Source organism: Pithys albifrons, chromosome 1 (genome assembly GCF_047495875.1).
Source record: "Pithys albifrons albifrons isolate INPA30051 chromosome 1, PitAlb_v1, whole genome shotgun sequence".
Lineage (NCBI taxonomy): Eukaryota > Metazoa > Chordata > Aves > Passeriformes > Thamnophilidae > Pithys > Pithys albifrons.
In genome coordinates this window covers 88,996,320-89,021,818 of record NC_092458.1, presented here as the reverse complement: position 1 = coordinate 89,021,818, position 25,499 = coordinate 88,996,320, and the positions used below count along the sequence as shown (strand labels likewise).

General features: G+C 40.0%; 1 protein-coding gene and 1 long non-coding RNA gene across 3 annotated transcripts in view; one reads left to right on the top strand and one right to left on the bottom strand.

The window, feature by feature from the left end:
- POLQ (DNA polymerase theta) overlaps window positions 1-25,499 on the bottom strand; it is a 59,771-nt gene that overhangs the window by 25,541 nt on the left and 8,731 nt on the right. The window contains exons 5-17 of one of the 2 annotated variants that reach the window (XM_071559846.1): window positions 24,385-24,493; window positions 21,391-21,610; window positions 19,374-19,518; window positions 19,130-19,276; window positions 17,163-17,375; window positions 13,862-14,004; window positions 12,426-12,630; window positions 11,408-11,550; window positions 8,400-8,593; window positions 7,953-8,077; window positions 6,242-6,485; window positions 2,279-5,430; window positions 1,034-1,177 (exon numbers count right to left, since the gene is read on the bottom strand). In XM_071559846.1, coding sequence (XP_071415947.1) covers window positions 1,034-1,177; window positions 2,279-5,430; window positions 6,242-6,485; window positions 7,953-8,077; window positions 8,400-8,593; window positions 11,408-11,550; window positions 12,426-12,630; window positions 13,862-14,004; window positions 17,163-17,375; window positions 19,130-19,276; window positions 19,374-19,518; window positions 21,391-21,610; window positions 24,385-24,493 — 5,184 coding nt within the window. The remainder of the gene's footprint in view (window positions 1-1,033; window positions 1,178-2,278; window positions 5,431-6,241; window positions 6,486-7,952; window positions 8,078-8,399; window positions 8,594-11,407; window positions 11,551-12,425; window positions 12,631-13,861; window positions 14,005-17,162; window positions 17,376-19,129; window positions 19,277-19,373; window positions 19,519-21,390; window positions 21,611-24,384; window positions 24,494-25,499) is intronic. The other variant, XM_071559839.1, reaches the window with a different exon arrangement.
- Window positions 168-25,217, top strand: LOC139673940 (uncharacterized). The gene is made up of 3 exons (XR_011698242.1): window positions 168-279; window positions 17,190-17,368; window positions 25,159-25,217. It is a non-coding gene; the product is annotated as an uncharacterized lncRNA (long non-coding RNA).

The window sequence follows — 25,499 nt, the reverse complement described above, 5'->3', positions numbered from 1 at the left end:
ATAGTTTGATCCAGGCCTTCCCTGGTAACCAGGTGTAACTAGGGAAAGGCTTATCCCCTAGGTATTCCACACCTGGTTTTTTCCCTCCCACGTGACAAAGGAGGATATCAGGGAGGGAGATAGGAAGTGGCCGGTCGTCTTGTTCCGGCAAGGGTTGGGAACAGGAAGTTTTGCTGCTTTTGGTCCCTTGTCGGAGCCACACGAGAGATCAGAGAGAGAACGTGGGAGAGGGAGAGAGAATGTGAGAAAGAGCTGGTCTTCTTCTTCTGAGAGTTGTTGGTAGGATTGTATTGTACTGGTTTGCTTGGAGGGTGGGTGGGGGTGTCTAGTAGTACCTATTTGTTCTGTTTTGTCCCTTTATTGCCCCTGTTTTCCCCTGTCCCTTTCCTTTTCCCCTAGAGGTCTTCCTATGTTGGGTGCAGACTGTGTGTATATAATTGTAAGCGTTTAGAAAATACATATATACTCCAACTCAATTCAGTTTCTTTCAAGTTTTTCCCTTTTCTTTCCCCTGCTTTGAGGAGCAGAGGCAGAAGGAGGGGCATCTTGGGGGCTGGGAAGCCAAAACAAAACCAAGACACACATTTTATCAAACCAGACGAGGCTCCCAAAACCAATAGGCTGTGTCTGTACTAACAAAGGACAACCAGGAACCAAACTCTAATCACAAGGCCACTTAGCACTGACTGGGGTATGTTCAGCATTCCAGTGGTCAGATTTGTTCTGGAGGGCAAAAATTGGAAGAGACCGAGAGAGAAAAGCAAGACAAAGAACATGGGAGTCAGCTAACATTTTAGCCATATGCCTGCTCACAGTCCAGTGCCTGAGCCAATCACTTGCCCTTATTACACAGCAGTACAGATGTATCCACAGCAACACGTTCAACAGTGTTCAACACTTAGGACAGCTAAATTATTCCATCACACAACTGAGCTGGGTTCAGGACTATCACAACACTTCAAGAACCTATTTGCTGAAGGTACTTTCTTGAAATGCAGTCATGTAACCCAGCACAGCCTGTCCACTCACTTACCAGTCTGGTCTTGTACCTCCTGCAAAGAGATATAGTAGGCATCTTTTCCACCCCAACACACTGCCAGTCCAACTACCATGATGTCTTCACAGCCTTGGAGAGGAAATCCATCACCTTTAATTTGCATCCGCTGAGGAGAACTCACTAAAGAAATAATTTTAAGTTACAATTACAAAATGGCATTCCATAAATACAGAGGAATTGGGATCCTGAAAATGTAAATATATATAGTTAAGCCTAAAATTGAATATTGTTAAGTCTCAGTAAAGTGAAAGAGCTGAATATTAGTAGAAGACAGAGAACTGATGTTAAGCATTCCCTTGGTAGGTCTTTGGTGATAGTAAAGAAGTGTTAGCAGCTTGTTGTTATGTGAGGGCATCTGAATAATCTTAACATCTCATTGTGTCTCTAATATTGAAACGGTTCTTTGTTGTGCAGCCCTTTTATCTTGTGTGTCTTTCCATGTCATGAACAAGTTTTTGTACATTTTAAATTAATACTACATTTAACAGTTAACTTGCTCAGGGTCTCCACTTAGCAGTGTTACTTCTGTGACTGCTTCTGAACCAAGGCTGAACTATTTTCAAATCTGTAAAATGTAAACTTGGTTCAATATAAGCATGTGTTGAATTCAGATCAGTCTCTGGGTTGTTGCAACATTGCTTCATTTTTTTTCCCCAGAACTATTCATAAGCTGCAGTTTGCTGCTGCTTCATAAAAAAACTCTTCCTTCAAAATGACAAGATTAAGTTAGATTCTATGCTGTCATATTGCCATAACAACAACATTTCTTAACTATCAAAATATACTTTTGACAGACAAATGTGAAATGTTTTTCAGAGCGGACGGAGGGAATATATTTCTGTCTCAGCTTCTGAAGAGGTTTCTAGGAAAGGCCAGAATTTGGAAGGGATGCTCTATGGATAGTTCCAACTGAACTTGAGGAAAAACTTACCTATTTTGAGGGTGACAGAACACTGGGACAGACTGCCCACAGAGGTTGTGGAGTCTCCTTTCCTAGAGATATTCAAAAGCTGCCTGGACATGATCCTGAGCAAACTGCCCTAGGTGAGCCTGCTTTAGCAAGGGGGTTGAACTAGACCATCTGCACAGGACCCTTCCAACGCCAAACATCACATGATTCTGTAATATCAGTAATAATCCTCCTTTTTTTTGCAACCCTTTCCTTCTCTGCTCCCATCACCCTGCTGGTCACAAAATAATGCACTGGAACAGGGAACTGACCTTTTCTGAATTTGCCACCAATTGTTGATTTGGGAGACAAGAGACATTTTGTTCTTTCGCATGCCACTGAGATGGAGAATCTGCTTTTCTCCTTCCATTCTGCAACAAAAGTCTGGAAAAGTGCTTTGTCGCTTGCTACATCAATAATAGTGAAATTTTCAGCACTCAAGGGAACAAGTGGAAAAACATCCTGAGATAGCTGCAGTGAAAAGCCTTGGTCTATAATGGAATCATCTTTTATCTCATCAGTCTCAGATGGGTCTAGACTCCCAGTATTGACCTGGAGTGTTTTTACCTGCTGCTCTGCATTGCCTTCACCATTCTGCTGTGGCTGAATCATCTGCCCTTCGTTCTTGGAGACAATTTGCCTCTTTCTTGCAGATTTCACAGAAAAAGAACTCTTTGGAAAAAGTTCTTTGGGAGGTGTTGGAGGAATAAACCCATTATTATTATCTGGTGGAGGACAGGATATTCTATTGCTGCCCTTGAGCTGAAGTGTTGTGCGATCTGTCTTCTTAAGATGTGAGTTTTCTGTTTTGTTTTCTTTAGCCTTGAAAAAGCTTTTTAAATCCTGGCAAGTGGGCAAAGGCTCTGGCTTACAAGAGTCAGATTCAAAAACTGGATCTGGCTCTTGATTAAGAATAGGAGAAACTAACTTTCCTTTCAAACTGGAACTTACTGAAACTCCTTCAATGCTTGAGGGACTAGGCCATTTGTCTAACACATCCTGCAGTCCTGGGCTTAGTTCAAATGAGCAGTCAGTCCATACCACTGGATGGGGTTTCTTATCTACAGTTTGCTGGCTTCTCTGGAGCTTTTCACTTTGATCTCCTACTAAATCCTTTGGTCTGGGGTCATTGTTACAAATCACTGGGTTTCTTAATCCTGACTGACCTTGAAATGTAGAAGGAAGATCTTTCTGATGAGACAGGGAGTTTCTGTGACCTAACACTTCAGCTGTTAGATCAGATGCTGCTGGAGACACATTGTTACACTGTGCAGGATTCTTGTGTTCTTGTTGACTGCCACTGCCATCGAATTTATTTGGAACAGGTCTTAGATTCTGCAAAAGACCATCTGGAGGAAGCAAAGCCTCTTGCTTCTCCACAGGGTCCATTCTGTCAGCTTCCATGATGTGAACAGCTGAAAGGTCAGTGACATTACCGAAGCTATCATCAAACAGCAAGCTATCACTCATATTTAGGCTTGTTTCGGGGACAGGCTGGCATTCTACTTGTACAGTATGTTCCCTACCAAAATGGGATGTTGCTTTATTAAGGTCTTTAGACACACTCTCCCCTTTCACTGAATTTTGGGTCTGATAATCTTGTAGAAAACTGTGTAGCTGTGAGTCAGTCACTGAGAAATCACTTACTTTAAGGCAAGATGTAGATTCTATTTTCTTTGCTACGGGCTGTAAATTAAGGCCTCCAGACTCCAAAACTTTATTACTGCAGTGCTGACTTGTGTTTTTGGTAATGTTATTTGTTGTGGTAAGACTTGATAAGCTTAGTTTCCTAACTGTTGCAGTCAGCTTTTCATCAGTAGCATTCTCAGTCCATAAACTTAGTTTTTTGGAGATTTCCTGCTGTGGTATTGCTGCCAGCTCTGAACCTTCTATTCCCCACTGTCCTGTGATTCCAGCTGCTCTCTCCTGTTTTATTATCATTTCAGTTTGAGTATCCAACTGGAAGCTGTCTTCAAAGCCTCTAGAGTCAAAAAACAGATCAGAGGCTGGACCATTCTGAACATCATCTGCATTGCAAACCCCTTTGGATTTTACTAGAAACTCTTTCAGAAAATCCTTAGGATGACTGTTGCCTTTCTGCAGTGTTCCAGCAGACATGCCATTGGGCTTTTCACTCTCATTTTTGCCATCATTCTGAATCTGAATATTGTGGATTTTATCCTCACATGGACAAAAATGCACAGGCTTCAGTATCCTGCTGTCACAATGGACATGGTCACTTCCAGAGCAGCTACCACCTGTATTACCATGATCTATGTCTAAAGCCATCTCCTGCTTATCAATCCTTGCCTCAGCACAGTTCACATCTGTTTGAGTTTTATTAATTTTATTCTGCTTATAATCAGTATTTTCATTTCTCTGTGTCCTAGTGCTACTGAGTTTTCCTCTACTTCCTACAATATCATGCATCTCCACACAGGTGTGTGGAGTACTCTGCAACAGAACAGGTGACTGCAAACATTCTCTCCCCTTAGGCATGCCTTCATTACTGGTGGTAGGCTCTATAAACAATCCTTCCATTTTATCTTTCTTCCCAATCTTAATTTTATCCATCTGTACAGAATTTGAGACTTTGTGAGTTATAGAACCTGTTTTCATAAATTCCTTATCATTTTGGTTTGAAGAAAAATTATCTGTAGAGATAGTGGGCTGGAAAGCAGGCAGCTTTTGTATGTCTATGCTAAGCATATTTGAATCTTCAAAAAGTGACCTTTGCAGTTTTGAAGAAGTATTTTTGTTTCTAGTCCGGTTTAAATGCGTATCTGTGCTTTTAACCAATCTAGAGGCTGAAGACCTTGTTCTCAATGTTGGTGTTTCTCCTTGTTCAGTAAGGTGCTCTGGGATTGTCCTGGAATCCATCTTCGTTTTGACCAGAGAAATTCCTTCTCTGTTTTCACTACCTGTGCATGTATTTGGCCGTTTTCTAGCACTGCACACAATATCACTCTTGCCCTCCTCTGCTCGAGCCTGTCTCCTGCCTGGGACTTCACTCTCAAATCTGGAGCTGTCTGTGCTACTGCTTAGTCGCCTTTTACATCCCTTCTTAATATTTGATAAGTTTCCAGTCTGCAAACCAAGGCCATTATAATGCTGAACCCTCCTCCCTTTTTTGTTTAACACCCTTGAAGACTCTGCAGACTCCTCTCCATCTGATCTATGCAGTCTGTCTTCCAGTTCTGACTCACTGCTGATCATAGAGGATGTATCAGTCTCGAGAAAAGACTCTGGGTTCCACTGCACTCCCATCAGTGCCAAATCCTCCTGCAGAAGCCTCCTGGCTTCCTCCACAATGATGGAAGCTGCTTCTCTTTCAGTTAAGCCTTTCATTCCAGCCATCCAGATGCTGCGCACAGTCCGACGCTCCTCTGCTGATTCTTCATCTTCATCCACAGCCCTACGAACACTACGGGAAAGGCAACAGACAGATGTAAACATTCATTGAGAAAATAAAAAACAGCACAAGGAGCTGGCACTAGTTTGTTCTGCTCCCATTTCAACAGCTTCACAGCTTCCTTCACAGAAGCACTCTATCTAAAATATAATGCACTTCATGGGAAACAATTGAAAACAACTATTTCAGTTTTCTAAATGTGAACAGATGTCAATGAAAGATACTACTGGCTGCATACCCCAGAAGCATTGCCAGATTTCTGTGCCCAAACATGTAGCCCAGACAAGCCACAACTCCCTACTAAGGCAAGATGCAGGTCTCAATCAATCTTCCTCCATGCACTGTTTTCCAAAGAAAGGAAACTTCAGAAGCATGAACCAGACAATTACTGTGGTGCAGTTCAACAGGTACTTGATCAAGGAAGCTTGTCATTACACTAACATGAAAATCACAAGAGAATTCAAAAGATGATCAGTAATAAGTCATCGACTACTTGGATCATATGGTGCAGCTGCTTTTTTAAAGCAGAAAAAGCTCCCCAAAAAACATTAAAAATTCACCCAGGACTAAACAGTGCGCTGAAAAGAGAAATAAGAAAAAAAATTAGGTCTCAATAACTTGGGCTGCAAAGAAAAGATGTTTCTATTAATTTCAAAATAATTACAGAATGACTGTGATAAGTCACAGAGACCTACAAGTTAATTTTAACTAATGTTTGGCACAAAGTCCTAAGAGGTTGTCATATTTTATTATAGGTTTCATTCTGTAATCTCTAACCTTACAAACAAGCTTTTTTACCTGACTTCTGGACTTAATTTCTCACCTTTTGAATGGCACTGAATTCTTCAGAGCAGTTGCCACATCATCAGGACTGGCTTTAGCAAGATCAGCCACGGTGACAAAGCCAGCGTTGTAAAGTGTCCTGGCACGCTGAGCATTCAGCAGAGACACCCGTACCAGGTCACAAAGCTCCCTGTGAACCCCAAAAGTGAGACGGCTCTGGAACTGAGAGAGCAACAGCTCCATGTTGTGCCAGCCCAGACGATTACAGAAAACTGTTATCATTCCTGGAACACAAAAGTTACATCACTGTCTTAACTCCAGTCCCAGTTCTACTAAGGTGGATTCATTCCCCACCCCACCTCAGCCTAAACTGGGATGCACTATACATTTTCCACTTTCCCATTACTTACAGAAACTAACTTACTACAACTCTGACTAGGAACTGATTTCATGGAACTCAACTCAATCTAGAATTAATCAGTTTATCATAGAGGTACAAAATTCTGAATAACACTGTTTTTTTAAAGATGCTAATCTTGAAAGTGAGAAACACATGGATGTCCTGGAACAGGAGCCCTAAGAAACAACCACACTGTAAAAAAGGCAAGAGAAAAAGCAGTGATGAGAGGCACTAAGACAAGCCACAGATTTTGAGGAAGGCCAGCACTGATGTCCATAAGAGTAAACCTTGGACTACATAGCTTCAGTTACAGAGAGCACCACAGGAGATAGCAAAGCCTATGATAAAGGTTACAACTGCAGTTCCAAGTGCATGGGAGAAGGAAAAGAGCAGGGAAAAGACAGTTGGTTACTCACAGACTGCATCTACAGAATATTAAAATAACTGAAAGACATGGCATCCCTCACTATCTTCACAGTGATTATAAGAATACAAGTTTTATCACATCTCTTAACTACATGTCATATCAACAGTTCAATTTACTTCCCAAATTATTTTGGTGAAAATTATTAATATTGGGAATAGAGAATTATGAAACTGCTACAATAAAAAGTTATTTATACTACCAGAATTAGTTTAAACTACTCTGCATCAGTTGGCGTGACCTTTTCATTTTGGGGCTTTGACTCATGCTGCAACCCACACATAGGGTTTCACAAGTTGAGCTAAAACTGCCTCAAAAATTGAAAACCCACTTAGGAAGTAATGGAGGTCTTAGGCAAGAGAAAAAAATATCTCAGTCACATGGTTGGCTGTTACTTCTACTCCTACACAGCCTAATTAAGGATGTTCAGTTAAAGTCAGCAGCTATCTGACCTCTTGTGATCTGGAGACAAATGACCCAGAAACTACTCACTCTGTTTTTAAACTATAACCTTACACTTTCTGGCCAATTAATTCTGCAACCAGAAGAAAACCATCTTAGAGGCCCCAAGCTTTACCCAATGTTAAAAGCTTCTCTTTCCTGATAGAGTAAAGCTTTAGAACAGACTTGTAACTATTTACATACTTAGTATTGAACAAACTACACAGTACACAGATGATTCCACAGATTTTCCTCAGCATGCTACAGCACTGCTTGATTCCACTCAGCTGGCTCCCTTCCCACAGCACACTCTGTGGTTCCATTTAAAAGCAGGGGAAACCACAGGTTAAGCTATAAATCCATAAGAGGATTTACAAGATTGTTTGTTGTTAGTACCACACTGTGGCTGTCTTAGCCCCAAATCTGGAAGGAAAAAAAAAACAGACCAGCCTAAGACTCCTGTGGTATTTTGTCCAGAAAACTCACCTGCATAAGTGGCAGCAGATTGCTGCAAGGACTGAAGCTGGCCACGACTACAGCCATATTTCTTGGTCATATCCTTTAAGGGCACCTCACTGATTAAATCCAGGAGTGCAAGACTGGTGAAAAACCTGTTGAAGAAGCACATGTAGAAATGAAATCACCATTCATAGCACATTAGTGTATGTGGCAAAATGCACTGGGATAGCGTAGGACAGAATAGTACCTACAGTATAGCACACAAAAGAAACAGAGAAGATGGCTTCCAAAAACATCAGCACAAACACCTTGCGCCAGCAATATTCTCAGACCAGAGCAAGCCAGGTCCAAGTTCTCTGAGCTATCATCTCACTCAGAACAAAAGCCAGTTCCTGAAAACAGACACAGAGCCTGTACATTCCAAATGTTACAGGCTTTAGTATTTGCACATTCACACCCACATTCCATGGTTACCTTTTGTGGATGGCCATTTGTCTGTGCTGTTTCTCTGTTTTAGCCAGGATTTTGCCCCTCACAGAGCGAGCTAGAAAGCCTTCTTCAATCCCCACCAGCTCAGCCACACGCTTCATTGAGGCAGGCAGCTTCTCCCATAAGCAGAAAAACTGATACCAATCAATTGTGGTCCATTCCTCATACACTGGGGTGACCTAAGGAAAATAAGACAATGCAAAAAAAAACTATTTTAGAGAAACAAACAGAACAGAGGTCTGGATAAACAAAAATACAGCCTAGGGAATGTGGTTAGAGCATCCTACACACTACGTAGAGGCACTGAGTCATAACCATGTACCACGAGGAAAGTAAAAGCTCTTCTAACCTAGTTTTTTCAGTATTGGTACCGATGAGATCTGACTCATATGGGTACTCTAATGATTAAACAGTTTGGAATCTCTGTCAGATTACTCCCTAAATCCAAGCAACTAAATGATTTTTAAGCTGTATTTTCATTCTCCTTTAACAAAACAATAGTTTATTCTTTCTTTAACAAAATTTACAGATATCTATCAACCTCTTAAAACCACTAGCAACCACATTAACCACTGCGACAGCAGTCTGTAAAGCTGGAAGGACACAGATTTTCCCAGAATTTCCTGAAGCTTTCATTTACCTGGAGCACAAGAAATGTCAGCTTTTACTAACAATGACAAAAAGCCATCCAGACCATTCACACACTTTAGACATAAACCCAATTCTGTTAATGTTCAGTCAGCATAGAGTCAGTTTCGGTAAGAGAAGACAAAATTTATTTATATCTGTATCAATATAAAACAAGATTAATTACTTTGAAAGAACTAACAGTTCTTGCGGAGCATTTGGTGAAGGGACTGGAGCATAAGTCCTATGGGAAGAGGCTGAGGGAGCTGGGGTTGTTTAGCCTGGAGAAGAGGAGACTCAGAGGTGGCCTCAGCACTGTCTAGAACTACCTGAAGGGAAGTTCCAGCCAGGTGGGGGTTGGTCTCTTCTCCCAGGCACTCAGAAATAGGACAAGGGGGCACGGGCTCAAGCTCTGCCAGGGAAAATTGAAGTTGGAGATCAGAAAAAAATTCTTTGCAGAGAGAGTAATCAGGCATTGGAATGGGCTGCCCAGAGAGGGGGTGGATTCACCATCCCTGGAGGTTTTTAAACTGAGATTGGCCGTGGCACTGAGTGCCATGATCTGGTAAAGGGACTGGAGTTGGACCAAGGGTTGGACTTGATGATCTCAGAGCTCTTTTCCAACTCAATTGATACTATGATTCTGTGACATGACACAGAATATCAGATGCCTATGTAGTTGCAAGTCATCTATGTCCATTCATCTACTGAGGAGAAGAGTTATTAAGGTGGGAGACTGTCTTTTATTGTTTACTGAGCTTTTGCTGTGGTTTTTTTTTTCTTTAAAAGAAAACATTTTCCTAGTCTAGCAAACATTTACTTGTTTTAATCAACTTTCCTAAAATATAAGGTCATGGAATTAAGTCTCATATTTGTACAGGTAAAAGATTCAAGCTTATGAGAGTTAAAAAGCATTATAGCAGATAAACATCCTGTAGCCCACAACAAACATATAAAGAATAATTCTTAAAAAAATTTAAAAAGCCACCAAAATGAAACAAACCTTTGCCCTTGAAAATGAACAGTCTTGCAAGAAACTGTTTTAGTGTAGCTTAACAGAAAATAATCTCAAGAACATTTAATTCAACAGTGTATTTGATTTAAAATAACATTAGACGAGCTGCTGCAATTAAAAAGTACTGCATAAAAACTATATTGCCATCACTGCCTCTACCCCAGAACATTAAAAAAAATTCATTCTTTTTTTTCTGATTTGGAGATGCAATTAGGGAAAAAATTCACTGGTGCATAACACAAAGGAGTTCATTTTATCTTGTAGAAATAGAACAAAATATAATGTGGTCCTCTAAACCAGAGATATGGGTACATATGGGGTACTGGTAGATCCAAAAACATCTATCAGTATCAGTCCAAAACTAGGAAAAAGAACACAGCAAGCAGAGGCAGGTATGTACCCTCAGTCACCTGCCTCCCCCTGTCCCTCAGCTCAACAACTTGCAGAATTGCAAGTGCATTCTTTTTGAAGTGAACTTTTTTTTTTCAAACAAGATGCCCAAATTTTGCCTTGATTTTTCATTCTGGTAAAGAGAAAACACTTTACACTTAAGAAGGCTGAAGACAACTGTCAAATTTTGGATGATGATTGTATGATGGGCCTCTGGCAACCATGAATCCTTAGTTGCTCACTGCAACTCCATCTGGTCTCCTCACTGATCTTCACAGGTTCATGGCTTACTCTCCAAAGGTCTTAAATAGCATTGCTTAGCTTTTTAAGTGTACATGCTCATAAATCTTGACACACTTTGGACACTTTGCTCTCATAAGATTTATCACACTCCTTTCCTTTAGCTCTGGTAGCATCACCAGGCAAGTAAATTAAATCAGAGATGAATTTCACTGCTACTGAACCAAAGAAAGGCCCACCCACGGGAAGAAAGCGGTGTAGCTCTCTCAGTTTTTTTGGAGGAAAAATAAGTACTAAACCCCCAAAAGTTTTCTGGGCCACCAAAACTAAAATGAGATCAAGCCTGTTTGATCCCAAACACACAACACCAAACTGTTTCATCAACTTCAAGCATCTTGGAAAAATTACCATTATCTTGGGCTCAAAATGTAAGAAGTTCTGAAATCTTACGAAGTCAGGAGTAACAACAATGGGCTTAGATGGCAGGCAGCACCTGCCTACACAATAGACACCATGGGAACAGAGTAGTTCTGAAGAACATTCTATTTAGAAACTTTTCTTCATAAAGGATAAGCTAAAGATTAGCTTCTTCTTGAAGGAAAAGCACCAAAATAAAACCCCCCTATATGTTTATGGAGCTTTCAAGAACTCCGCATTGTGCTGCCTCTCCTTCCCTTAGTTTTGGCAGTACAAAATACAAAACACAGAATGAGGAACCTACCAAATAGACAATATGCAGATCATTCTCCAGAACAAAGCTTTTCATAGCTCGCTGCAGGTCAGCAAAGATCTCCATGGCTTCAGTTGGTGAAAGAGAAGAGGAAAGAGTAGCCGAGCCAAGATGTGTTGGATGATAAACCTTTGCTGTTTATAAAAAAAAACAAACCACATAGAGAAACATTTATGTGCAAGTTTATATATCATTTTCAGGTTACAATGTATTTGAGGGATATCAATTCTAGTAACTTTACCAAACTGCTTTTTTCAAGAAATAGTGTACTTCTCCATTCTGAAAATAGGAAAATGGAAACAATAAAATGCTTAGCTTGGCTGTATCTGCAGCAGCCTTTTTCAGAGGACAGATCCCAAGCTTGGATCCATCTAACTACTCAGACTAATAGCTGTGATGGCTACTTGAACAAAACACATTATAGTCTCATCTGCCATCCTGCCTGGGAGTTACCACTTTTGAGTATTTCTTTCTTAGAACACTAAATATCTCCTATCATCTATTCATTAAAAAGTGTTACAAATTAACCTGTAATTGGGGCTCTTACTACTACCCCAAGAGTCTCATCCTTAGCCATTTTAAGAAAATAGTCAGGGAAAAGTGCAACTGTGTACACCAAGCAGTACTAGCAGAGACCTGCACTCTCTTAGACTGTACTGGTTCCTCTTCACAAAGACAAAAATCAGTCTACAGTAAATGTACACAAATCCTGGAGTTAAAGAATGTTTTGTTTAAAGATAATTTGGGAACTTGTAGACTAACACACATCAGCCTCAGAGGTGATGTTCAGGTGATGTGCCTTCCAAGAACACGTGCATGCAAAACATCCTAAGCAGGTACAAAGACACCTGATGGAAAGCTGAAAAATTCTTGATACACATGATTCTTTAAAATAAATAGAAAATGCACAGAAGTTCTTTTTATGAAGTTAAATTGAACACCTACCCAGCTGCAGAAGATTTTCTGAATCAAAACTAACAGCAGTCACTGGGAAGAACACCAGTGTTACCTTTCACATCATTGCCAGACTCCAGAACCTGAATGAATTCATTTTCCAGCAACCATGCCACACAAGCCTCGATGGGTCCAGCCTGTGCTTTATCTTCTGCTTTCTCATTTTCCCACTTGCTTTCTTTCAGGCTGGATGCAAGTAGCGTGCAAGAAGCATAGGTGTGCACATCCTCTGCAGTGTTGGCCACTCCCCCCACTATGATCTGTTGAAGAAAACTACTTGTTCATGTTGCCAGAGACATAGTAGGATGCAATACTAGACTGTAGAATCAAAGATTGATCTGCCATCTAAGTTTTAAAGAAGTACGAGAGGGGATACGAGGCAAAGCAACAGCCAACAGCAAAGACTTTTCTTGACAAGAAGTCAGACACTTTAGGTATAAGTAAGAGGACTAAACAATGGGAAAGAATTAATGATAAAATCTTAGTTTGAAAGTGAACATACACATATCAGCAATCTAGATTTGAGACTAGCCCTAGGCATTTTGCTTAGCCAACACTATAAAATATCTTTAATGTTAGAACACAAGCTGCAATTTTCTGAAGACAAAAAGCAAACCATGAAGGAGGAGTTCTCCTAAGGCTCTTCAGTATACTGAAGCTTTCTCTTAATAAATGTGAATGCTATACCCCATGATTGTTTTCCTGATTAAGAGTGACTTTTTTCCCTTTGGATTTTCTTTTTGTTTTTCACATAGCTGCTCTTTTCTTGTGAGACTTCCTTGAGATAAGCAAGATGTTTAACTAAAAACCTTCTTTCATGGTTTCAGTGGATTTTTTCAATGTTATAAAGAAATAACACCTGAAGGGAACCCCCATCTTTTAGATAGCTCTTATGTATAGAAAAGCATTTAGAAATTCCACTGGTTTGCTAAAAATTCAAAATCTGTGGAATCACAACCAAGTTCTAAGTATCGCAGCAGTTTTCACAAGACAGTAGACGTATAACAAACAAACTGTATTTAAAGGGTACTGCAGCTAATCTGGGTTTAAGCGATTTTGGAAAAAAACCACATAAGCCCACTTATGTGGAATAAAACCCTTTTGGCCCTTTTTAATTCTGTAGGAACCCTACAGAGAAGGACAGGCTAGAGGGAGCGAAATGGGTACCACATCTGTTTTTTCACCAAAAACACACTAACAAAATTTCAATCTTTTCTGTGCAAAAGAGGTAGGTAAGTTGAGGGGGAAAATAAGGGACCCCAAAAGGTTCCACAGATGTCATTATGGCCCAATTCAGTCAACAAAGCCTCTAGGATCAGTAATTTACAAGCATCCTCCAGATGAGAATGTCAGGTCACACATAAATTTTAAGAATTACATTTATATCTGCCTGCAGAGTATATCTAAATGAAAATATTTGATGGTGTCACAAAAGAAACCATTGCACAAGAGTGCAAGCACAGTCCTAATCCCTCTCCATATGTCCTGTACCTCAAGTATTGCTCTTTTCATGCTAGAAGCAACACCTTCCCCTTCTCTTCTAAGCAAACAGCTGCAAACAGGCTTGAGAGATCCCTGAAGTAGAGCAGTTCCTTTCGATCTTTCTGAGGGCTTGCAAACCAAAATGCTCTCACCTATTGGAAAAGAAAAACAAGAAATACAAGAATATCAATGACTGTAGTATTGCATCTTAGCACTGCAATAGCTGCTCATTAAGGAGATATTATTGGAATGGAAAACTGCAGGTATTTTCAAAAAAGCCGAGTAACAAAAGAAGAGAAAAACCTGTGCAACCTTGGACAGCGTAAGAACTACAAGCAGAGCAAGCTTCAAAGTTACACTAGGCTAGTCAGGGTCTTGCCAAATCAGCTAAAGGATACCACAGCCTCTCTCTGTGCATCTGCTTTGCTGCTGAACCACTTTTGCTTCTTGTTTTGGAATTGACTGGAACTGTAAAACACAGTGGCATTGATTTTTCTTTTTCACTGCATTATTAAACTGACAAAATACTTGAAAGTAAAAAGAAAACATAAAAGCTGCAGAGCACGTTGACATTTTGTGTTAATTCAACCAGTTTCCAGTCCTGAAATAACAGATACCAATCTAATTCAGAAATCCTGAGTTATTAATCCAAGTAATTATGCATTCTCTCAACTTTCATATATGCATATACATGCACACATACAAAATCTTAAGTATCCTGAATGGTTTTCACTGAAAGTACATCCAAATAAACCTTACCTTAAAATTCTCTATCAGATATTGTTAAGTTAATCTCTAACCACTGAAACTCTGTGGGAGACAAAAAGGTTCCAAGAGGCATGAAAGAAATTCCTTTAATGAGATAACAGTACACCCTACCCATGGAAAATACAGTAGTCACACAAAGGAGGCTTTTCCCACAAAGCTATTACAGAGAAACTTGGTCCCTGGGAGACCCTGGCTAGTGAGAAGCTTTGCCAAGTGGCACAGAATAAATGAATTAGGGGTAAGACATGTTTGCCTTTGACTATGAGGAGAGCATTAATTTTGGATCAGCTGTACAGTAAATATCATGATAGGTTTATGATAATTTGTTAAGATTTAAAGGCACATAGTCTGGAAACAAGAAAATTTTGGTAGTGGGTATCTTATTAAGATCCTAGGAATGTTAAGTTCTGATATAACTGTAGCTGTGGTAATGCTACAGTAATTAAAATCCAGACATAATGAAAACACAACTGCACTTAAATTTAATGAACAGAATAAATAAATGCAGTGTAGGTGAGTAACCAAATACAACTTAATAAATGGATTACAGAATAAAAGAGACACTAACAGGATGTGTCTTGGGTTTTGTTATCCTCTCAGGTGAAACTTTTGACATATGTTGACCACATAGTTTTGCCAGGGCTGAAGAGTACAGAAGATAAACTGCCTGTAAGCATTTCCTTGTGAAAGCAAAGCTTATTCTGATTTAGCAATAAAGAACATTCATTCATTTTGTATTTGGGTTCTGATGTGACCTACAATTTCCTCTGAAAACTATGACTCTTCAGAGTGGTAAATCTAACAGAAAATCTAACAGAAGATGGGGACCTACTTAGGTCTACATTATCTGACAGTTATACAAAATTTGGAGGACACCCTTTCCCAAGATGCCACTGAGAACTTAAAAGTCAATAATTGCAATTTATTGCAATAAATAAATAAAGAATAATAAATAAATAATTAAATAAATAAGCAACTGAGCTGTTACAACATCCCTTATTAAACATTCCAGATGCAAGAGGAAGTTTAGGTTAGTATCAGAGTAGACAAATACCAGAACACTCTGGCTATATGGGAATAAAACTCCATTTAAAGCAACAAAGGCCCTATTTTAAGTTTTGTTCACCAATATGGAACAGCTTTACCTATTCCTCCTTAGGAACATGATAATTTGATGAAAGCAAAAATAATCAAATTTCATTCTCTACAATGTTTCTACATTTCCAGCAAATCAAGAAAAAGAAATTTAAAAAATCACAACAGAAGACAATCCAAAACTACAATGTTGGGAGAGGAGGAGGCATTCTACCCAAGAGCATTTATCTTCTGTCTATCAGCTGAATTTCATATCCACATAAGGCATTTTTTCCAGCTGAAGTTGCTGTCCTCCAGTCTCTCTACTCTGTGAAAGAGTAGCAGCTGGCAACATAGCTTTATGTTCTCATCCAAAAGACTCTGTGGAGTGGAAAAAATGGTACATTCATGAAGCTCATCAGCATAAAATCAACTGCTTACTGTGCACAACACAGTCACATCAGAACTGTCAAAAAGGGTACTAATTACTGTAACTTGAAGGGGAAAAAGAAGAAACTTCAAGGAATAATGTCATTTTACACCTGCCAGCTAGAGTCAAATGACAAAGTCTGGAAAATTTCAGAATACAGCATGCAGCTGCCCTTTTCTTTAACGCATAGGGATAACTTATGGAGATATAGGTCGCAAAATGCTCTGTTGCTATGCTACTCCAGCAAAAATAGAAAGCTAAATGTAAGAACAGTCTGCTTAGACAGGGCTCCAGCAAGCACCAATCAAACCATTAGTAGGGCAAATCCCACTTCCTGCATCTGTTGAACTTCTTATTTTCTATGGTGCTTATACTTGTATAATGTTATTTTTTTCAAACATCATCCATGAAGATAAATTTCCATTGCAAACTAAAATAACAGGCAGGATTATTTTGTTGAACATCTATCAGTGCCACTGTATGCAAGAAGATGCCACATTACCCTGTCTCTCCGTTGCATTACCACTTTCAAGATCCATAAAATTCATGGTTAAGTTTAGCAGAAGTTTAATAAATTTAAATCAGAACTTCAGACAACATGAGTTGGTAGAATTACGACTGTAGACTTTAAATGCATTTCTTACATTTTAAGCCTGTCCATTGAGAGTTTATTGTAAATTTTTTCACTAAAACTGTAAATGCTACAATTAACTGACCATGGATCACAGAATCAAGGCAAATGAACAACACAGACTTAGAAGCTAGTAGGAATTCGAAGGAGAAAACACCCTGTTCCTGAACTAACTGACATGTAAATACCAAAGTCAGACTCATGCAATGAAAAAAATCCCCTGGGAAGTACAATTTTTACTCCATTAATACCAAACAAATTAATACCAAACAAATTCATCTTGATTAACTTAATCATACTGAACAGCAAAGGAATTCATCATGATTAGTCACTAATTGCGAAGTACTGCCCTGGATTTAATCAGGTTAACACCATTCTTACAGAATGTTAATAAAGCCTCTGTTTACCCTCTGTGTCTACCCCTTTCCTGCCAGCCCTTCCAGCCATCTGCTTGTAAGTGAGAATGTCCAGCAGTTTGCCACCGAACACGGGGGTTCGTATGATGACTCGGCGCGCAGGCAAGTTCACTCCAGACGAGAGCGTGGAGGTCGCGGCCAGGACTCGGATCAAACCCCGGCGAAAGGCACCCTCAATGATGTCCCGTTCATCAAAGGTAAGACCTGAGGAGACATGGCTTTCAGTGAATCTTGTGATGGTGACGCTGCATTTAAGAGCTAACAATATTACTGCCAAGCAAGGAGAAGAACAAACAAACTTAACAAACATCCACCATTCAGTGTCAGGGACCAGACTCACAACACTATCTATGTATGGCCAGACTTGGCGAACACAGATTTGGGAGAGGCTCTCCCCACGTGGGTGTGCCCTTCCAGGCTGCACAGGGGATTTTTTAGGTGAGGCACAGCATGCGCAGAACTGGCCCCACTGTTTCAGTCCTGAGGTCCATTTGCCACGGCCGAGCGAGCTTGGACAGTGACAGGGAAGTCCTCGGGACTGTCACAGCACCCGGTACTGACCGGGGCTGACCCTGCTGAGCATCCGAGATGTGACGGGATGGGATGGCAGGGAGGCATTGAACTGCCAGGGGATGGTCCCACTGAGGCTCGAACTCAGGTCCTTGGGATTCGGAGTCCAGAGTCCTTTCCTTTACACCACTACAGCCCTAACAACATTGTCTTAGTCAACTTCTTTTGACCCATAGGTGAAGCACAATTTCACCATTAAGTTTCTATTATTCAACTAACAGTAATATACTAATTTTTTTTAATCGTTGTAGCAAGATGAACAACTACTTACTGCATATCTACAAGGATTGCAAGCAAATACATAAATGAATAAATAAAATAAAAATGAGAAAACAGAAGGGAATCAGGATTTACTCATCTGCCATCCTGACCCTGGACTCCTTCTTCACTATTTCCATTATAAGTTACAGGTCTAGTACGTATCTTTCTGCATTTCCTTCACAGCTTCACAACCATTTTACTCTTAAGAAAGAAATCCAGATTCTAAAAGTATTTGGAATTATTTCTCCTACATAATCAATGCCATAGCTACTGTTGCATCTCCCAGTCAGTCCTTTCTCTCAGTGGTAGAGACTATTACCTACTCAAATAAGAACCAAAAGATCTAATCAGAAGCGTTCACAGCACATGCTCCTTTTATTTTTACTTTTATTTTTTTACTTCCTGTATTCACTCACGTATTTCAGTTTTAAGCTGCGGAAAACTGCTCTGAAATACTCTAGCATCTTTACAGATGACTTGAAAATTCTTGAGCTGCAAATCAGATAAATTTTTCAGACTTTTAACAAAAAAAGAAAAATCCCAGAGTTTAGTTATATTTTCAAAGTTGTTGTTATCCAACATAACAGAGAGAAGATTTATCACAACAATTTGTGAATTGAAGTCTTCAGCCACAATAAAAGAATTTCACGTTTACATCTACCTGTGGGATTCTCACAGCTTATAGTCAAAAGCTACTAAAGGCTTCAAAATGTAACTGCTAAATTGCTGGTACCTACAGTAAAAAGAATCCATATGGCTTAACCATTGCAGAACTCAAGACCAGGATATTCATGAATAGATTCATAGAATCATGGAATCGACTGGGTTGGAAAAGACCTCCGAGAGCATCAAGTCCAACCCTTGGTCCAACTCCAGTCCCTTTACCAGATCATGGCACTCAGGGCCACGTCCAGCTCAGTTTAAAAACCTCCAGGGATGGTAAATCCACCCCCTCTCTGGGCAGCCCATTCCAATGCCTGATTACTCTCTCTGCAAAGAATTCGTTTCTGATTTGCAACTTAAATTTCCTCTGGCAGAGCTTGAGCCCGTGCCCCCTTGTCCTATTGCTGAGTGCCTGGGAGAAGAGACCAACCCCCACCTGGCTAGAACTTCCCTTCAAGGAATACCTGCATGATGAAATGCCACTCCCCATGGCAAAGTACGCTGGAGCACAGAATCCAAGCCTGAGACACAACGCTTCAGCTGATCCAGAACCTCATCAATCCCCTCTCTGTCCACAACAACCGGGGCAAGGGCTGAGCTTTTCGCAGAACCTTCAGAGAGAAAATATTTTTACAGTTTCTACTATAATTAATTTTCATTGAAGTCACTGTGCATACTACAGTCTTCCATTAACTACTTTTTTCTTACTCTCAGCTTGTTGTAAACTGTAGAACTCCCTGGCAATGATGTCTGCCAGCTTCTCACACCAGTTCTTGGATGGACAGAAAAGCAGGACTGAATGGCCACCACAAACAGTCTCATAACACAGGCTCACAACATGGTCTTCATCTCCCTGAATTGAGACAAAATATTTTCAATGCACTCTCAGATTGAGTGGGATTTGTAAATGCTGTCATTCTTCAGTGTCCCTGTAGGAATCTTCTACTTCAAGAAAGAGGGAGCAAACAAAGAAGATGGAGCACTGTTATCTTACTTTCTGTCTTGATTTATGAAGTCCAAGCACTAGTGTGACCCTATTTTTGACGACACAAATTTTGCCCATGAATAAATGTAACATTTCAGATTTTGCTTTCATAAATCTGTTTCCGAATGAAGGCCACACAGTGCACAAAAAAAATCACTGCAACCTCCATGTCATAACAAACAGCAGTGCGAAAGAGCCTCAAGGGAAAACTCCTCTACAGTAACTAGGGAAGACTTGTCAACTAGGATGTCTGAAATAAAAGCAGAAGATGTAGTAGTCTAAGCATCCCAATAAGATGCACTTAGCAAGCACTGCTGACCAAAGACTGCAAGTGCTCAGAGCACAGGGGAAGGCTTTTATGGATACTTTTATAGATGTCCATGCAAAACCCTGCTGTTTACAACTTGCTTTTTTGGTTTTAAGTCCCCGTAACTGATCTGTTTTGCTTGGCTAAGCCAGATTCCCTTCTAGCAAGCAGGCCAAAGGAGTAAGGGAAAAATGTATGTGTACAGCAAGAAATAAAAAGCACTAAAATGCAAAAGAAAACTGGGGAGCAATGGCAGGAACTGCATACACACATCAAAAGCTCAGTAAGGATTCAGCCAAATTCAGCCAAAGTGGTGAGGTTCTCAAGTTGCCTTTCCTGGTCCAGTTTGAGGCACAAAAGTCTGAAGGTCCAGTGACAGATTTCAAGCCCAAGATCACCAAGTCTTATAAAATAAGCCAACTCCCTTAAACTGTTGAGTCACAAGCCTAGTTTAGCTCTTTCTCCCACTTAATTTAGTAACTACTCAAAGCAACTATTTCAAAAAATATCCAGAAAAGGAGATGCAACATCGCCTTCTCAATATGACCACATAAAAGCAAGCTTTCAAATATTCTTGTCACAAACATTTCCCTTTGTTTCTAGAACCCTTTTCCTTTGCTGTGACACCTTGCTACTGATGAGAATGTTTGTGCACAAGATTGGGGTGCAAAACATTGCTGGTAAAATATTGCTGGAATTTAGCCCATATTGTCCAACTACTGCACTAGTATTACACAGAGCAGTTTAAAGGAAAGGAGAGAGAATTCACACGTCAAAGACTCCACGGAAAAGTAAGCTACAAGTAGGAAGCACAAATTTTCCATTTCTACCCATTTTGTTCTTCAAAATCATTATAGTATGTAACCCTTAACTTTCCATATCCTTTCCTTTTCAAGTGCACAGAAGGACTATATACTGAAAACAGATTCAGAATCAGGATGGACATCTGCCTTCTAATCACTGGCAATATTAGATCATTTAGCAATTTAACATAAGCAGGTTCAATACCAGATTTTAATGCAAATATATTCTCCCCATGATGAATGCAAATTCCTTGGCCTAAGCAGGGAATAGTTACCTGCCTTTATGAAAGTGAGGTAGATTCCCAGAAATAAGACAGGGTGGTGGACAGGGCAAGAATCAAACTATACCTGTCAAGTGCTCAGAAACTGCAAAGTCAACTTTGTCTTCAAGTTTGACTCAAGAAATTCCAAGATCTTTATCACTGTGTATGGGTTAGGGGCTTTTATGTTTCAGCCAGTAGAAGACAACAAACCAATTTTGTTCTAAACTGGAGTATATAATTATGAAGAAAACAATGAATCAGGAATGTCACCTATTCAAAAAGGAATTAAAAACATACCAAGAGCTGTCTTTTTAATTTCAGCACTACAAAAGGATTACCCCAAAGCCAAGGCTCAGAGTTTTGTTACCTTCAGCTGAAGCTTGGGCTGGAATTCTCTCACTAAATTCATGGAGGAGTCATATATGTTGCTGCCAATTTTCACCCACTCCTTGAGGGGCACAGGGCGAAAATCTGTGCAGTACAGCTCTGCATCTAACCATGAAGCCAGGAGTCCCAGATTAGGGAGGGTAGCACTCATGCCTATTATCTGTATCCCCCCTAAACCAGGACTCGTCATCTTTGCCTGTCTGGAAGGAGTTAAAAGAAAATGGAAGTTAGTGACAACACTGGCTACTGTCCTGGAAAACAGAATTCAGAAAAACATTCAATCTACTTCCTTTCAGAGTTCAAAATGCAAAGGTAATTTTTTCAACTTTTTGACCAAGCAATAAGCCATGCTCTACTCTTAGTAAACACAATGTCAGGTTATGCATTGATAACAAGGCAATTCAACTTTTTATCATTTTGAACCTAAAGCTTAACCTTCTTTAGATAACAATAGCTATAAATTACTGCCAATTTGGAGAAACTGAAAACAAATACATAAATCAGTCAGTTCCTTGTCACTAACAAAAACACAGAAATAAAGGAATGGCTCAGTCTCCACTTCAATCTTCCTAAGCTTAAATGCTTTAATTAAAACACTTCCAGATGTTTCCATTTCAGCACAAATAATACTAAACTGAGGTCTTCCTAGATATGGGAACTAAAGCCCTAAGTTCAGCAAAAAAAGCAAGTAGCTTCAGTTCTTGAAGTGCTGAACAGCAGCTTTCACTAAAGGCAGTGGGAAGTAATGGGCTCTTAACAAACCTGAAAACACAAACTGCTAATTTAGATATCCAAATGTAGATTTTAATTCAGGCTTTTACATCCACACAATAGCTTTGGGGTTTTTTTATTCTCCTAAGCTTATGTTTGAAAACTACTCATTTGCATTACACCAAGCCACAAATTGAGACTTTAAAAAATGAAGAAGTCCAACATATCAATGTGAGCTCAGAAACAAACTGAATGTCTTTAGAAGACCTCACCTTCAGGAGTGGGTCATAACATCTGGCAAAGACAAGACAGAGGAAACAAGATTACCTTGAAGCTATAGTATAAAAAGCCAGTCCCTGATGAGGCAGAAATAAGGAAGGTGGAGAGAAGAACTCTCTCTAATCTAAGCTCTAGCTCAGCTGGTTAAAACTTGGTTGTAATAATGCCAAGGTCATGGGTTCAATGCCCTATGTGGGCTATTGACTTGAGAGTTGAACTCGATGATCCTTGCAGGTCCCTTCCAACTCAGAGTAGTCTGTGATTCTGTGATTCTTCAAGCATTGGCTAGTACAGCTCTGCCATCAAGGTTGCAGATTTTTGTCCCTACAGCAACTTGGGACCTTTTTCTCCCTAAAGTAATTTTTGACCTTCAAGGATTAAAAAAGTTCCAGCTCTACAACACACTATTTGACTGGGGAGGAGAAAAATATGCTGCAGAATTTTAGCTGGCTCTGCAAAAGCCTCATGGAGAAGCAACAACCCACAAAGGCAATGGCCATCAGAGAAGATTCTCTTGGTGTGAAGTAACAGCTTTATGCTATAGCGGGATTTCCACTTATAAAGCTCTTAATAGCACTGGTCATTCTGATAACTGGCCAGACTGGACAGTGTTCAAAGACTTTGGATAAAGAGGAGCCCATTAAATAACAGAGGAAAAAAACCCCACAGACTTGGGGGGACATTTGAGAGTAAATGTGGTCTTCAGCTTCTAGAATCTCAAGTGGATTCCAAAACAAAAACAGCAGTCCACTTCTTTCACATCAGTAAATGTCAACTTGATCATGATGGAGAGATGGAGAATCTGGGTCCTAGGGCACCTACATGGTGAAGGCTGAAATATTGTGTCTTCTCAGGAACATTCCTTGATGCACCTGTTTGTTTTTCCCCTGATAAGTGTTTTCTCCTTCCTGCTTTTTCCATGCAAGGAGGGAAAGCAGAGGATAGACCTGCACCTGTGCTGCAGCTACATGATAAACTGAGTGGCAAAGCCACTCACACTGGTCTAAACTGTAATGGCTTCCAGGATTTATGGAAAAATAAGAGAAAAAGTCAGATATGATTGCACCCGGAACTCTGCTGGATCCTGGAAATCATGATGAGAGATATTGGCTAAAATGTCTGGTGGAGAGACAATGCAGAATTGGCAGTTCCCTCAGAACTAAACAGTCTCTGCTTAGCCCAGCACTGGTGTAACTCCCAGGACAAGAAGCAGCAGAGAAAACTGCCAAATCTGTCTTTTGATGATAAGGAAACAGTTTTGACTCTTCTCTCAGCACCACCAATAAAGATTAAGAAGGTTATACCTTCTCCATTTGCCTTTGTCTATGTGTGGAGCCACTGGACAGTTTGGTGCTGGGGATCTAGACACTGAAAAGCTTCTAGAGCTCCCCTGAAACATCTCTTCTGTTCCCCAGTGTCTAATTAGTTGTGCTAAAGGCAAGAAACCATGCAACCACTAGACTATCACGTTATAAGCAAAACCAGAGCTCATCCTGAGCAGTACTAACTAAGCAGACTGCTGGCACACCCCCTTAAGCTTTCTGACCAATTCACCATGCACAAGTTAACAACATGCCCACTCTTCCAGGACACCTGAACATTTCAGCTGGATAAATTCCCCATTCCAAGAAACACTGAAAAATTAAGCAGGGCAAATCTGCTAGAAAAACTGTTATAAAAAAATCCAAAGTTTTTAAAAAACTTAAATAGGCTAAAGAAGCAAATGAAAGCTTCAGCCTTATTTCTTTTCCTGAGAGAATAAATCCCATGGTAGCACACAAATTGAAAACCATGAGGAAAAGAGGTTTTGACTACAATGGGAGGCCCCTGAGACGTGGTATGATGAGATCTGAACCAAAATAGTTTAGGTCATCACTCCTATAAAAAGTCTGGAGCTAACCCAAATTTGCAGTTACCCAGAGAACAAAATATTTAGAGTCATCCATAATTTAGCATTAAAAGACAAACATCCTGGTCTACCCACCGTTTTGCCACCTTCTCTGTAACATATTTAACTTTGGTCAGCAGGAGTTCCAGCAGATACCCTCGATGAGAGTCTCCCAGCATGTGCAACTCATCCACAACCACCACTCCTGATAAAGAAAAGCACTCATGTTATATCTGACAAACCTCCAAACTAAGAACAGATAGTCCTGATCCTTTCACACTCCACATAAACTGAAATTTATATTCCCAAATCCAGCTATGCTTACCAACACCACTATGGCTTTCTTAGACAAACCATGACCAATATCCTGACATTTCACAGCCCCCACAACACACACAGGCACACAATCAGCTTATAAAAAACAAAAATAGTTAATCTAGCCACCACACAAAACAGTATTGCAGTATCTGTACTGCAACCTCTCTACGAGGAAAAACCCCCAGGCTTCAGATTATCTGGAAAGAAAATTCCAGCACCCAATGAGCTAGTCAAAAGCTTTGCTGAAATCACTGTTTTAGTTAAAAACATAATTTCTTACTAATACAGTAATGTCAGGAAAAAAACAAGGGCAGATGTAATCACACTGGCATAGTCTGCTTCCTATTATATTGTTTCTCATTAACCAAACCTAAATGAGCTCTACTATTTAGTGCTTTGGTTTTGTAATGAAAAAAAATCCTTACATGATGGCTTCATTGTCATCCTACATCCTGCAAATGACTTTTTAATCTATTAACCACCTCCATCAAATTTTTAAGATGTGTTGAAATAGCTAAAAGAATAATGTCTGAAAAGCTTTCTGAATATCAGCAGCTGGAGACAACAGGCAAGACTCTGTTCTGCCCTAAGGAGAAAACACAGAGGCACTACAACTCAGGCAACCCCGTGCCACTCCTGCAAACATCCCAGCACTGGTATGTACCTTTTCTGGCCAGCTGACAGGGTCCCAGGGATATGGAATAGGATAAAGGAAGGTTAAACAAAAAAAGCAGGGCACAGAGGACACCACACTTCATTAGTTCTACTGTTGTGGAATGTTTCTTTCCTCTTTAGTGCAGCTATGTAATATCTTTCTGGTACGGCTAAAATAGCAGGAGCTTAAGGGCAAATGTGACCTTATATTATCTGTTTCAATGCTATTTTTCCTTCTC